The sequence below is a fragment of the Oncorhynchus clarkii genome, chromosome 4 (genome assembly GCF_045791955.1).
Source record: "Oncorhynchus clarkii lewisi isolate Uvic-CL-2024 chromosome 4, UVic_Ocla_1.0, whole genome shotgun sequence".
Lineage (NCBI taxonomy): Eukaryota > Metazoa > Chordata > Actinopteri > Salmoniformes > Salmonidae > Oncorhynchus > Oncorhynchus clarkii.
The window spans coordinates 53,120,526-53,133,903 of NC_092150.1; the positions used below are offsets into that span (position 1 = coordinate 53,120,526).

General features: G+C 43.5%; 1 protein-coding gene across 4 annotated transcripts in view; it reads left to right on the forward strand.

Annotated features, from left to right (window-relative positions):
* LOC139406940 (MAP/microtubule affinity-regulating kinase 3-like) overlaps positions 1-13,378 on the forward strand; it is a 141,852-nt gene that overhangs the window by 63,950 nt on the left and 64,524 nt on the right. For all 4 annotated transcript variants that reach the window (XR_011634043.1, XM_071150117.1, XM_071150118.1 and 1 more), the window contains exon 4: positions 5,991-6,039. Coding sequence is in view for 3 of the 4 variants with exons in the window: in XM_071150117.1 (XP_071006218.1) it covers positions 5,991-6,039 (49 nt within the window). In the remaining variant the exon portion in view is untranslated. The remainder of the gene's footprint in view (positions 1-5,990; positions 6,040-13,378) is intronic.

Genomic DNA, 13,378 nt, shown 5'->3' on the forward strand with positions numbered 1-13,378 from the left:
TTTCTGTACTATAAAACGGAGATGTTCGTTCAGCTTGCACATGCAAGTCTCCCGGTCACTTCGAGTTGGGTGAACAACCCAAAAGGGGAGCAGTGAGCAGAAGAGGAAGTATGAGATCGACCCATCATGTTCTGCCAGAAACTTTGCATGTAGATTTTTCATCCTGTCCTAAAGGAACCTCTTCTGATTTTTGATTTTCTTCTGGGTGAGGGTCTGCCTCTTCCCAGTCGTAATTCGACTGACATCATCCCTGGTGTAAAAATCTCGGACTTTGTTTATGAAGCTGCCATCTTTCCTGGACTTGATCCTGTAGTCTGCCTCCACTTTTTTTTGCGATTTCTGTGCTTTTCCCCTCTTACTAATGTTATCGACTGAATGCTCTGTCCTCCCTGTATTTCTGCTGTTCCTTCTTTAAGTGTCTCTCTCTCCTTTCTGGGACGGTATTGTGTCGAGCGCGACAGCGCCGCTGCTTCTCTGCAGCACTTAATCGATTGGCTCCCGGTAAGTAATGTGTTCACATTGTAAAACTGAAAACACCTTCTGTGATTCCAACTCTAAAACTTAATATCAAGAGAATAGTATTATAATGAATCAATGTATATACCAGACACACCTTTAAAATGGCTATTTCATTCAAACTTCTCACCCCTGTTACTCTTATTCAGTCCTTTTACCTTTCATATGAGTAACAGGACTGAATGTAACAGGACTGAGTTTTTAGCATAGCATTAGCAAATACATGAAATGTAGCCACATGGCATCAATGCTAATAGCATGATAACACTTAGCACCCTCAAGTGGTTGACTAATAGTATCTTTAAAAACAACATAATAACATTAAGAAATAATTTAGGTTACAGGACTGTACGTTGAGGCTGACATTCACAGTCATACTTACAATATGATACAGAAAAAGAGGGAGAACGTTTGGTCAGGAGACTCAAATGATGCTACTTCCTGTTGATCATGTGACTTGTGGAATGTCCCACATTTTTAGAGGGGGGAATGTGTCAGGGTAACATGACTGAGTGAAAACCTGGGGACATGACTAAAATGTGTATTTTAACTAACATATTATGAATTTCTGATGAGAAAATGTATTTTATGTCTAAATTGGAAATAGAGTCACCCAATAATACAAAAAAAATGTAGATTTCTATAGGATTCTAATCATTATATTTCATGGTGAAGTGTAGTGTTGGAAAGTTTTTATTAAAGTTTTACATGATGTATCCTCACATTGCAATTAGGACAAAGTGCAGGACACGTTGCTTGATAATATAATGTATTATGCGGATATTTTTCATGCATATTTATGCTCCTGGGGACGGAAAAGGCACCGATTCGGCAGAATGGCCCAACTACCAATTGGATATCATGAAATCGGGGAGAAAAATAAACTCTTGGCAACGGAAAATCAATATGAGTGTTTAATGGACAAGTCCATGTAGGACCTCTCTTTTTCAGTCTAGGGTGTCCAATCAGAAATGCATATTTTGACCAATGGGTAAAATAATAGTTTAATTGTGTAGCTAATTCTCGAAGAAAAACAATGGTCCAAATCTCAAGTCTCTGTCATAATCAGTTAAAGAGTGAATGGGGTTTTTACCCTTGTAGGATGGGCCAAAATTAGGGTGAATGAATCAATGGAGGCCAGATAAAAAGAAAAAGTGGTCAAAAATCTGGAAAGTTGCATCAGGTCAGCTAGACTGGATTTGTGCAAGAATTAGGTTTACTGGCTACCTGACAGGCTCACCTTCCCATTGAACTTGTCATCTTTCTTCTTGAAATCTACAGGAAATAAAAACCAATATAGAGGTAAGATGGATATCGATTTTGAGACATGACATGTATTTTCATATTTAAGTATACACTTTTCATATTCTAAATGTCTTATTTTTCAATAATTTCTGACAAAAACAAGCATATTTCTGTGAAATATCAACGGCGCACTGAGTGTGTAAAACACTTTTTTGTTTTCGAAGCCTCATACATTTAATTCAGCTCGTGTCGTGGTCATTTTTCTCTCTGCGACCCGCTGAAACAACATTGAAGACGAAGACCACAAAATGTCAAATCCTGTAAAAGTCTCATCGCAGGTTTCAACAAAGCTCTGCTTATTATCGGATGTATTATGTTGTGAAATCGGACTTTAAAAAAACACATGTTAATAATATGTTAAAGACCACACTGAACTATTCAGAACATGTAATACTCATTTATCATGATAAAATGTATTTTATAACATAAGGTATTGTAATTTCATCACCAAAACAGGTTTTTACCCACTCTGGGCAAAGTGGGTGGATACTCTAATCAGAACGTTTTATACCGTTTGGTGCCTAATGATCATGACCCAGGGGATTTATTCTAGGCAGGGAGATCTCCAAACTCTGTCTGTCTGTCTGTCTGTCTGTCTGTCTGTCTGTCTGTCTGTCTGTCTGTCTGTCTGTCTGTCTGTCTGTCTGTCTGTCTGTCTGTCTTTGAAGCTGTCTGTCTGTCTGTCTGTGAAGCTGTCTGTCTGTCTGTCTGTGAAGCTGTCTGTGAAGCTGTCTGTCTGTCTGTCTGTGAAGCTGTCTGTGAAGCTGTCTGTCTGTCTGTCTGTGAAGCTGTCTGTGAAGCTGTCTGTCTGTCTGTCTGTGAAGCTGTCTGTCTGTCTGTCTGTGAAGCTGTCTGTCTGTCTGTCTGTGAAGCTGTCTGTCTGTCTGTCTGTGAAGCTGTCTGTCTGTCTGTCTGTCTGTCTGTCTGTCTGTCTGTCTGTCTGTCTGTCTGTGAAGCTGTGTGTTTGTGCACACATGCTTCGGTAAGTTGGTTGTGTGTGTGTCGTTGAGTCAATGTGTGACGCAGGAGATAATGGACCGTTTTTGTCAGGGATCTATTCTGAGCTACCAGCCATGAGTCAGAGCACTCGGAGATAGTGAACTCCTCCCAGTACTCAGAAGTCAATGCACAACACTTGCACACACATACACAAGCGCACTCAGGCTCAACTCACAGGCACACACTTACTTACTTGATACACATGCATACACACATAACATACTCTTATAACACACCAAGCATGCTGAGGGCTAGGCCCCTATTTATGCCACCTGCCTGAAGAGCGAGCAGGGGAGGGAGATGGATGGAGTGGAGAGGAGAGGAAGAAATGGATTGGAGGGGAAGTTGCAGCAAAAGAGATGGTTGGAGATACAGAGAGATTAGGGCTGGGCGACATGGCCAAAATATCATATCAAAGTATTTTAGTTTTTGAATAATAAAAGTTCTACATTTGTTTTATGAGTAGTGAGTGATCCTAGGGTGCTTTATGAGTAGTGAGTGATCCTAGGGTGCTTTATGAGTAGTGAGTGATCCTAGGGTGCTTTATGAGTAGTGAGTGATCCTAGGGTGCTTTATGAGTAGTGAGTGATCCCAGGGTGCTTTATGAGTAGTCAGCGATCCCAGGGTGCTTTATGAGTAGTGAGTGATCCTAGGGTGCTTTATGAGTAGTGAGTGATCCTAGGGTGCTTTATGAGTAGTGAGTGATCCCAGGGTGCTTTATGAGTAGTGAGTGATCCTAGGGTGCTTTATGAGTAGTGAGTGATCCTAGGGTGCTTTATGAGTAGTGAGTGGTCCTAGGGTGCTTTATGAGTAGTGAGTGATCCCAGGGTGCTTTATGAGTAGTGAGTGATCCTAGGGTGCTTTATGAGTAGTGAGTGATCCCAGGGTGCTTTATGAGTAGTGAGTGATCCTAGGGTGCTTTATGAGTAGTGAGTGATCCTAGGGTGCTTTATGAGTAGTGAGTGATCCTAGGGTGCTTTATGAGTAGTGAGTGATCCCAGGGTGCTTTATGAGTAGTCAGCGATCCCAGGGTGCTTTATGAGTAGTGAGTGATCCCAGGGTGCTTTATGAGTAGTGAGTGATCCTAGGGTGCTTTATGAGTAGTGAGTGATCCCAGGGTGCTTTATGAGTAGTCAGCGATCCCAGGGTGCTTTATGAGTAGTGAGCGATCCCAGGGTGCTTTATGAGTAGTGAGCGATCCCAGGGTGCTTTATGAGTAGTGAGCGATCCCAGGGTGCTTTATGAGTAGTGAGTGATCCCAGGGTGCTTTATGAGTAGTGAGTGATCCCAGGGTGCTTTATGAGTAGTGAGTGATCCCAGGGTGCTTTATGAGTAGTGAGTGATCCCAGGGTGCTTTATGAGTAGTGAGTGATCCTAGGGTGCTTTATGAGTAGTGAGTGATCCTAGGGTGCTTTATGAGTAGTGAGTGATCCTAGGGTGCTTTATGAGTAGTGGGTGATCCCAGGTTGCTTTATGAGTAGTGAGCGATCCCAGGGTGCTTTATGAGTAGTGAGCGATCCCAGGGTGCTTTATGAGTAGTGAGTGATCCCAGGGTGCTTTATGAGTAGTGAGTGATCCCAGGGTGCTTTATGAGTAGTGAGCGATCCCAGGGTGCTTTATGAGTAGTGAGTGATCCCAGGGTGCTTTATGAGTAGTGAGTGATCCTAGGGTGCTTTATGAGTAGTGGGTGATCCTAGGGTGCTTTATGAGTAGTGAGTGATCCCAGGGTGCTTTATGAGTAGTGAGTGATCCTAGGGTGCTTTATGAGTAGTGAGTGATCCCAGGGTGCTTTATGAGTAGTCAGTGATCCCAGGGTGCTTTATGAGTAGTGAGTGATCCTAGAGTGGCAACACATACATTCTAAGTGATTTCAATGAGTCTTTCTGCATTCTGATTGTTTTATACTGTTCAATTCAACCTAAAATAATTTTCAGCACTTTTGTCAATTTCTGCATTTCCTGCACTCATTTCAGATCATTTCCACAGTTATAGGCCTTATTTGTTACCAAATGTTGCAATTGATATTTGACTTGTGATTTAGACCAAAACACTTTGGTGAACTGTTGGCATCATGGAAATATAATGATTAATCTAATTATATATATATATATTTTTTTTTGTTCTTTTCTTTTTTTTAACCTTTATTTAACTAGGCAAATCAGTTAAGAACAAATTCTTATTTTCAATGACGGCCTAGGAAGAGTTGGTTAACTGCCTGTTCAGGGGCAGAACGACAGATTTGTACCTTGTCAGCTCGGGGTTTGAACTTGCAACCTTCCGGTTACTAACCACTAGGCTACCCTGCCGCCCCATAGTTAGAATATAATAGTGGGCACTTTGAATACATTGTTGTTTGACAACCAATTAAAATCCCAGGGAGGAGTTATTGAGACAGGGTAGGAAACAAAATTGCTTAGTGTTTCCTAGGGGACCCAATCATTTTTGGCGACATTGAATGTATTCTCTAAGGGAGAGGGGCGAATAGATGGAGTGGTAGAGGGATACCAAGGGTAGGCCTTACCGTCTTGCGTGGGAGACCACGGCTGACAACCGGCCAATCAGATCATCTACGTCCCAGGGCAATGACGAGAGATCGGGGTCAGAAGGTCATCTGAGACCCCATGGTCCAATAGCATCACAATGGGCAGCTACAGGAACGAGAGACTGTCCTGCTCATTCATTCATGACAGAAAAAGAGTGAGGGAGGGAGAGGGAAAGAAAGGCAGAGTAAGTGTTTTCCAAACTCACCAGGAAGTATAGTCTGGGAGAGTTGGGAGGCTCTCTGCCCGTCTCTCTGTCTCTGTCTGTCTGTCTGTTTCTCTCTGTCTCTCTGTCCGTCTCTCTGTCTCTCTGTCCGTCTCTCTGTCCGTCTCTGTTTGTTTGTGGTGTTCTGGGCTTTCATGTGGAAGTAACTTGTGGGAAGTGAGATTGTTTTAGGAGCGCTATGTGGGGGACTGGAAGTTACCAATAACAATGAAAAAAGTAATGTGTTTGTGTGTGTTAGAGTATGTGTGGAAGCCTGCGTTAACGTACATACTTTAGTTTTAGTGTCCAATATTGGCCTATACTATCCCTCCAACAACCAGAGAATGTCACCAGTGATGTACCTGTTTCTCTAAATGTCTGCAGGAAAGAAAATATCACATCTTCTCAACTTCCTTTCTTTTCAGCTCTTCCGAGAAGTCCGAATAATGAAGATTCTAAACCATCCAAACATTGGTAAGTGTATCACTGACTGGCTCACTTCTGTAAATCCTCATAACAATATGTGCCCATACATGTTTCAATCAGTCACATTTATATATAAAGTACTTTCTACATCTGCGTGCTGTACAGAAACCCAGCCGAAAGCCCCAGACAGCAAGCAATGCAGATGTAGAAGCACGGTGGCTAGGAAAGTAAAGTATAAGTAACAAAAGCATGGATTACATTTTCTGCATCATTTTTGTACAGAAAGTTCCTGATGTTTGCAATGTTACGAAGATGGAAAAAAAGCTGTCCTTGAAATAGTCTTGATATGTTCGTCAAAAGAGAGATCAGGGTCCAGAGTAATGCCGAGGTCCTTCAGTTCTATTTGAGACGACTGTACAACCGTCAAGATTAATTGTCAGATCCAACAGAAGATCTTTGTTTTTTGGGACCCAGAACTAGCATCTCTGTTTTGTCCGCCATCCACTTTAAACATTTTTTTTTTACCTTTATTTTAAACAGGGAGTCACATTGAGTTTAAAATCTATTTTACAAGAGAGCCCTGTTCATAGGGGATACACTTCCTTATGTCTGAAACACAGGCTTCCAGGGTGGGTAATTTTGGGGCTTCACCATGTTTCATCGAAATGTACAGCTGTGTTTCGTCAGCATAGCAGTGAAAGTTAACATTATGTTTTCGAAGTACATCACGAAGAGGTAAAATATATAGTGAAAACAATAGTGGTCCTAAAACAGAACTTTGAGGAACCATGAAACTTACAATTGATTTGTCAGAGGACAAACCATTCAGAAAGACGAACTGATATCTTTGACAGATAAGATCTAAACCAGGCCAGAACTTGGCCGTGTAGACCAATTAGCATTTCCAGTCTTTCCAAATGATGTGGTGATTGATGGTGTCAAAAGCAGCACTAAGGTCTAGGAGCAGAAGGACAGATGCAGAGCCTTGGTCTGATGCCATTAAAAGGTCATTTACCACCTTCACAAGTGCAGTCTGGGGTCTAAAACAAGACTGAAGAGTTTCATATACATTATTTGTCTTCTGGAAGGCAGTGAGTTACTGCGCAACAGCTTTTTCAAAGACATTTGAGAGGAATGGGAAATTCGATATAGGCTGATTTTATTTTTTAAAACATTTTCTGGGTCAAGGTTTGACTTTTTCAAGAGAGACTTTATTACTGCTACTTTTAGTGAGTTTGGTACACATCTGGTGGATAGAATCAAATCAAATTCTATTTATTTGTCACATACACATGGTTAGCAGATGTTAATGCGAGTGTAGCGAAATGCTTGTGCTTCTAGTTCCGACAATGCAGTAATAACAAGTAATCTAACTAACAATTCCAAAACTACTGTCTTGTACACAGTGTAAGGGGATAAAGAATATGTACATAAGGATATATGAATGAGTGATGGTACAGAGCAGCATAGGCAAGATACAGTAGATGGTATCGAGTACAGTATGTACAAATGAGATGAGTATGTAAACAAAGTGGCATAGTTTAAAGTGGCTAGTGATACATGTATTACATAAGGATACAGTCGATGATATAGAGTACAGTATATACGTATGCATATGAGATGAATAATGTAGGGTAAGTAACATTATATAAGGTAGCATTGTTTAAAGTGGCTAGTGATATATTTACATCATTTCCCATCAATTCCCATTATTAAAGTGGCTGGAGTTGAGTCAGTGTCAGTGTGTTGGCAGCAGCCACTCAATGTTAGTGGTGGCTGTTTAACAGTCTGATGGCCTTGAGATAGAAGCTGTTTTTCAGTCTCTCGGTCCCAGCTTTGATGCACCTGTACTGACCTCGCCTTCTGGATGATAGCGGGGTGAACAGGCAGTGGCTCGGGTGGTTGATGTCCTTGGTGATCTTTATGGCCTTCCTGTGACATCGGGTGGTGTAGGTGTCCTGGAGGGCAGGTAGTTTGCCCCCGGTGATGCGTTGTGCAGACCTCACTACCCTCTGGAGAGCCTTACGGTTGAGGGCGGTGCAGTTGCCATACCAGGCGGTGATACAGCCCGCCAGGATGCTCTCGATTGTGCATCTGTAGAAGTTTGTGAGTGCTTTTGGTGACAAGCCAAATTTCTTCAGCCTCCTGAGGTTGAAGAGGCGCTGCTGCGCCTTCTTCACGATGCTGTCTGTGTGAGTAGACCAATTCAGTTTGTCTGTGATGTGTATGCCGAGGAACTTAAAACTTGCTACCCTCTCCACTACTGTTCCATCGATGTGGATAGGGGGGTGTTCCCTCTGCTGTTTCCTGAAGTCCACAATCATCTCCTTAGTTTTGTTGACGTTGAGTGTGAGGTTATTTTCCTGACACCACACTCCGAGGGCCCTCACCTCCTCCCTGTAGGCCGTCTCGTCGTTGTTGGTAATCAAGCCTACCACTGTTGTGTCGTCCGCAAACTTGATGATTGAGTTGGAGGCGTGCGTGGCCACGCAGTCTTGGGTGAACAGGGAGTACAGGAGAGGGCTCAGAACGCACCCTTGTGGGGCCCCAGTGTTGAGGATCAGCGGGGAGGAGATGTTGTTGCCTACCCTCACCACCTGGGGGCGGCACGTCAGGAAGTCCAGTACCCAGTTGCACAGGGCGGGGTCGAGACCCAGGGTCTCGAGCTTGATGACGAGCTTGGAGGGTACTATGGTGTTGAATGCCGAGCTGTAGTCGATGAACAGCATTCTCACATAGGTATTCCTCTTGTCCAGATGGGTTAGGGCAGTGTGCAGTGTGGTTGAGATTGCATCGTCTGTGGACCTATTTGGGCGGTAAGCAAATTGGAGTGGGTCTAGGGTGTCAGGTAGGGTGGAGGTGATATGGTCCTTGACTAGTCTCTCAAAGCACTTCATGATGACGGATGTGAGTGCTACGGGGCGGTAGTCGTTTAGCTCAGTTACCTTAGCTTTCTTGGGAACAGGAACAATGGTGGCCCTCTTGAAGCATGTGGGAACAGCAGACTGGTATAGGGATTGATTGAATATGTCCGTAAACACACCGGCCAGCTGGTCTGCGCATGCTCTGAGGGCGCGGCTGGGGATGCCGTCTGGGCCTGCAGCCTTGCGAGGGTTAACACGTTTAAATGTCTTACTCACCTCGGCTGCAGTGAAGGAGAGACCGCATGTTTTCGTTGCAGGCCGTGTCAGTGGCACTGTATTGTCCTCAAAGCGGGCAAAAAAGTTATTTAGTCTGCCTGGGAGCAAGACATCCTGGTCCGTGACTGGGCTGGATTTCTTCCTGTAGTCCGTGATTGACTGTAGACCCTGCCACATGCCTCTTGTGTCTGAGCCGTTGAATTGAGATTCTACTTTGTCTCTGTACTGGCGCTTAGCTTGTTTGATAGCCTTGCGGAGGGAATAGCTGCACTGTTTGTATTCGGTCATGTTACCAGACACCTTGCCCTGATTAAAAGCAGTGGTTCGCGCTTTCAGTTTCACACGAATGCTGCCATCAATCCACGGTTTCTGGTTAGGGAATGTTTTAATCGTTGCTATGGGAACGACATCTTCAACGCACGTTCTAATGAACTCGCACACCGAATCAGCGTATTCATCAATGTTGTGATCTGACGCAATACGAAACATCTCCCAGTCCACGTGATGGAAGCAGTCTTGGAGTGTGGAGTCAGCTTGGTCGGACCAGCGTTGGACAGACCTCAGCGTGGGAGCCTCTTGTTTTAGTTTCTGTCTGTAGGCAGGGATCAACAAAATGGAGTCGTGGTCAGCTTTTCCGAAAAGGGGGCGGGGCAGGGCCTTATATGCGTCGCGGAAGTTAGAGTAACAATGATCCAAGGTCTTTCCACCCCTGGTTGCGCAATCGATATGCTGATAAAATTTAGGGAGTCTTGTTTTCAGATTAGCCTTGTTAAAATCCCCAGCTACAATGAATTCAGCCTCCGGATAAATCGTTTCCAGTTTGCAGAGAGTTAAATAAAGTTTGTTTAGAGCCATCGATGTGTCTGCTTGGGGGGGGGGATATATACGGCTGTGATTATAATCGAAGAGAATTCTCTTGGTAGTTAATGCGGTCTACATTTGATTGTGAGGAATTCTAAATCAGGTGAACAGAAGGATTTGAGTTCCTGTATGTTTCTTTCATCACACCATGTCACGTTGGCCATGAGGCATACGCCCCCGCCCCTCTTCTTACCAGAAAGATGTTTGTTTCTGTCAGCGCGATGCGTGGAGAAACCCGTTGGCTGCACCGCTTCGGATAGAGTCTCTCCAGTGAGCCATGTTTCAGTGAAGCAAAGGACGTTACAGTCTCTGATGTCCCTCTGGAATGCTACCCTTGCTCGGATTTCATCAACCTTGTTGTCAAGAGACTGGACATTGGCAAGAAGAATGCTAGGGAGTGGTGCACGGTGTGCCCGTCTCCGGAGTCTGACCAGAAGACCGCCTCGTTTCCCTCTCTTTCGGAGTAGTTTTTTTGGGTCGCTGCATAGGATCCACTCCGTTGTCCTGTTTGTAAGGCAGAACACAGGATCCGCGTCGCGAAAAACATATTCTTGGTCGTACTGATGGTGAGTTGACGCTGATCTTATATTCAGTAGTTCTTCTCGACTGTATGTAATGAAACCTAAGATGACCTGGGGTACTAATGTAAGAAATAACACGTAAAAAAACAAAAAACTGCATAGTTTCCTAGGAACTTATGAGAAATGTTTTTAGTTTTTAGGGGTGTGACTGCATCTACAGTATTACGCAAGGTACATATTTGTTCCTCAGTTAGTTGGTTAACACATTTTTGTACTCTGTAGGTAGGTTGGGAGTCTGGAAGGTCATCTAGGAATCGTTGGGTTGTCTGAGAATTTATAGCACAGCTTTTGATGATCCTTGGTTGGGGTCTGAGCAGATTTTTGTTGCGATTGCAAAAATAATATGGTGGTCCGATAGCCCAGGATTATGAGGAAAAACATTAAGATCCACAATATTATTAAACGGGACAAAACTAGGTCCAGAGTATGACTGTGACAGTGAGTAGGTCCAGAGACATGTTGGACAAAACCCACTGAGTCGATGATGACTCCGAACGCCTTCTGGAGTGGGTCTGTGGACTTTTCCATGTGAATATTAAAGTCACCAAAAATTAGAATATTATCTGCTATGACTACAAGGTCCGATAGGAACTCAGTGAGGAACAATATATACGACCCAGGAGGCCTGTAAACAGTAGCTATAAAAAGTGATTGAGTAGGCTGTATAGATTTCATGACGAGAAGCTCAAAAGACGAAAATGCAGCAATTTAAAAAAATATATTTATTGAAATTTGCTCTTGTCAATGTTAGCAAAACTGCACTGGGATATGGTCACTAGTGTAACCAGAAGGAGAGCCCTCATTTAACACAACAAATTCATCAGGTTTAAGCCATGTTTCAGTCAGGCCAATCACATCAAGATTATGATCAGTGATTAGTTCATTGACTATAACTACCTTGGAAGTGAGGGATCTAACATTAAGTAGTCCTATTTTGAGATGTGAGGTATCACAATCTCTTTCAATAATGACAGGAATGGAGGAGGTCTTTATCCTAGTGAGATTGCTATGGCGAACACCGCCATGTTTAGTTTTGCCCAACATAGATCGAGGCACAGACACAGTCTCAATGGGGATAGCTGAGCTGACTACACTGACTGGGCTAGTGGCAGACTCCACTAAGCTGGCAGGCTGGCTAACAGCCTGCTGCCTGGCCTGCACCCTATTTCATTGTAGAGTTAGAGCCCTGGTCTTTGTTCATAGATAAAAATGAGAACACCCCTCCAGCTAGGATGGCGTCCGTCACTCCTCAGCAGGTCAGGCTTGGTCCTGTTTATGGATGAGACCCAGAAAGAGTGCCAATTATCTATAAATTATATATTTTGGGATGGTCAGAAAACAGTTTTCTACCAGCGATTGAGTTATAAGCCTCTGTTCAACTCCCCCTTATTGGGAGGGGGCCAGAGACAATTACTCGATGTCGATATCTTTCAAGCTAGTTTACACGCTATGTTGTGCTTGGTGACCTCTGACTGTTTCATCCTGACATCGTTGGTGCCGACGTAGATAACAATATCCCTATACTCTCTACACTCGCCAGTTTTAACCATAGCCAGCACCATCTTCAGAAGAGCCTTTACGTCGGTAGCCCTGCTCACTCGCTGGATGATTCGTTTTAAGTCTAATACTGTGGGTAATGGAGTCGCCAATGATTAGGGTTTTCATTTTGTCAGAGCTAATGGTGGGAGGCTTCGGTGGCTCAGACCCCGTAACGGGTGGAGCAGAGACCAGAGAAGGCTCGGCCTCTGACTCCGACTCGCTTAATGGGTAGAACCGGTTGAAAGTTCCTGTTGGCTGAATGAGCAACACCGTTTGAGCAGCATTTCCTTCCAGAAGCCACGAGAAAGTTGCCCGGCTGCGGGGACCGTGCGAGGGGATTTATACTACTATCTTTACTTACTGGTGGCACAGATGCTGTTTCATCCTTTCCTACACTTAAATGAACTTTCCTTAACAATTGCATCTGAAGCTGGGCTTGTAGCACGGCTATCCTCACCGTAAGGCGATAGTTCTCCTGTATATTAGGAGTACAGCGACTGCAATTAGAAGGCATAATGTTACTACTTATCTTCGGCTGGTGGAGATTCTGTAGAACCATGTCCAGATAAAGCGTCCAGAGTAAAAAATATGAATGAAAAAAGTTGAGCGAGGAAAAAACTAAGACTTTGGTAAATGGTAAAAAACAATCCGATTTTTATTATGGTTTTTACTTTTTATAACAATTTAAAGCCTTTCATTTTTTCACTAGGGGCAATTATATAGGCATGAATGCACATGCGTAAAAAACAACACAAGAACATATAGAGGTTTCATGCCTCCAAAAATTCACGAGCTGGTACGAGTTTGTTTACACTTTCCTAGCGTATTTTAATAACAAGGTCTATTCACTTTCAATTTGGAATTTCTTTCATTTCTTGAATGAATGGGCTCATTCCCAGTCAAAATGCTAGCTGCGTGCATTCATCTGCCCTTACCCCCCCTCCCTGTTTGGGAATTCGTCTCCAGAGTGGTGACGTTGTGACATTCCCAAACGTTATTCTAATCCCTGGGTAGGATTCCACCCTTATTTTCCTGGAGTGTTCACATTCTTTCTCTCTCTCTCTCACACACACACACACACACACACACACACACACACACACACACACACACACACACAGACACACACACACACAGTGACATTTTTCCTGTGTCACTCTGTGTGTGTCATTAAGCCCTGGCGATTATCTAACAGGTCCCCACATGCCTCTCTCCCGCTGTCATTTTGGTGATGTCATCTATAATGAACAAAAATATAAACACAAC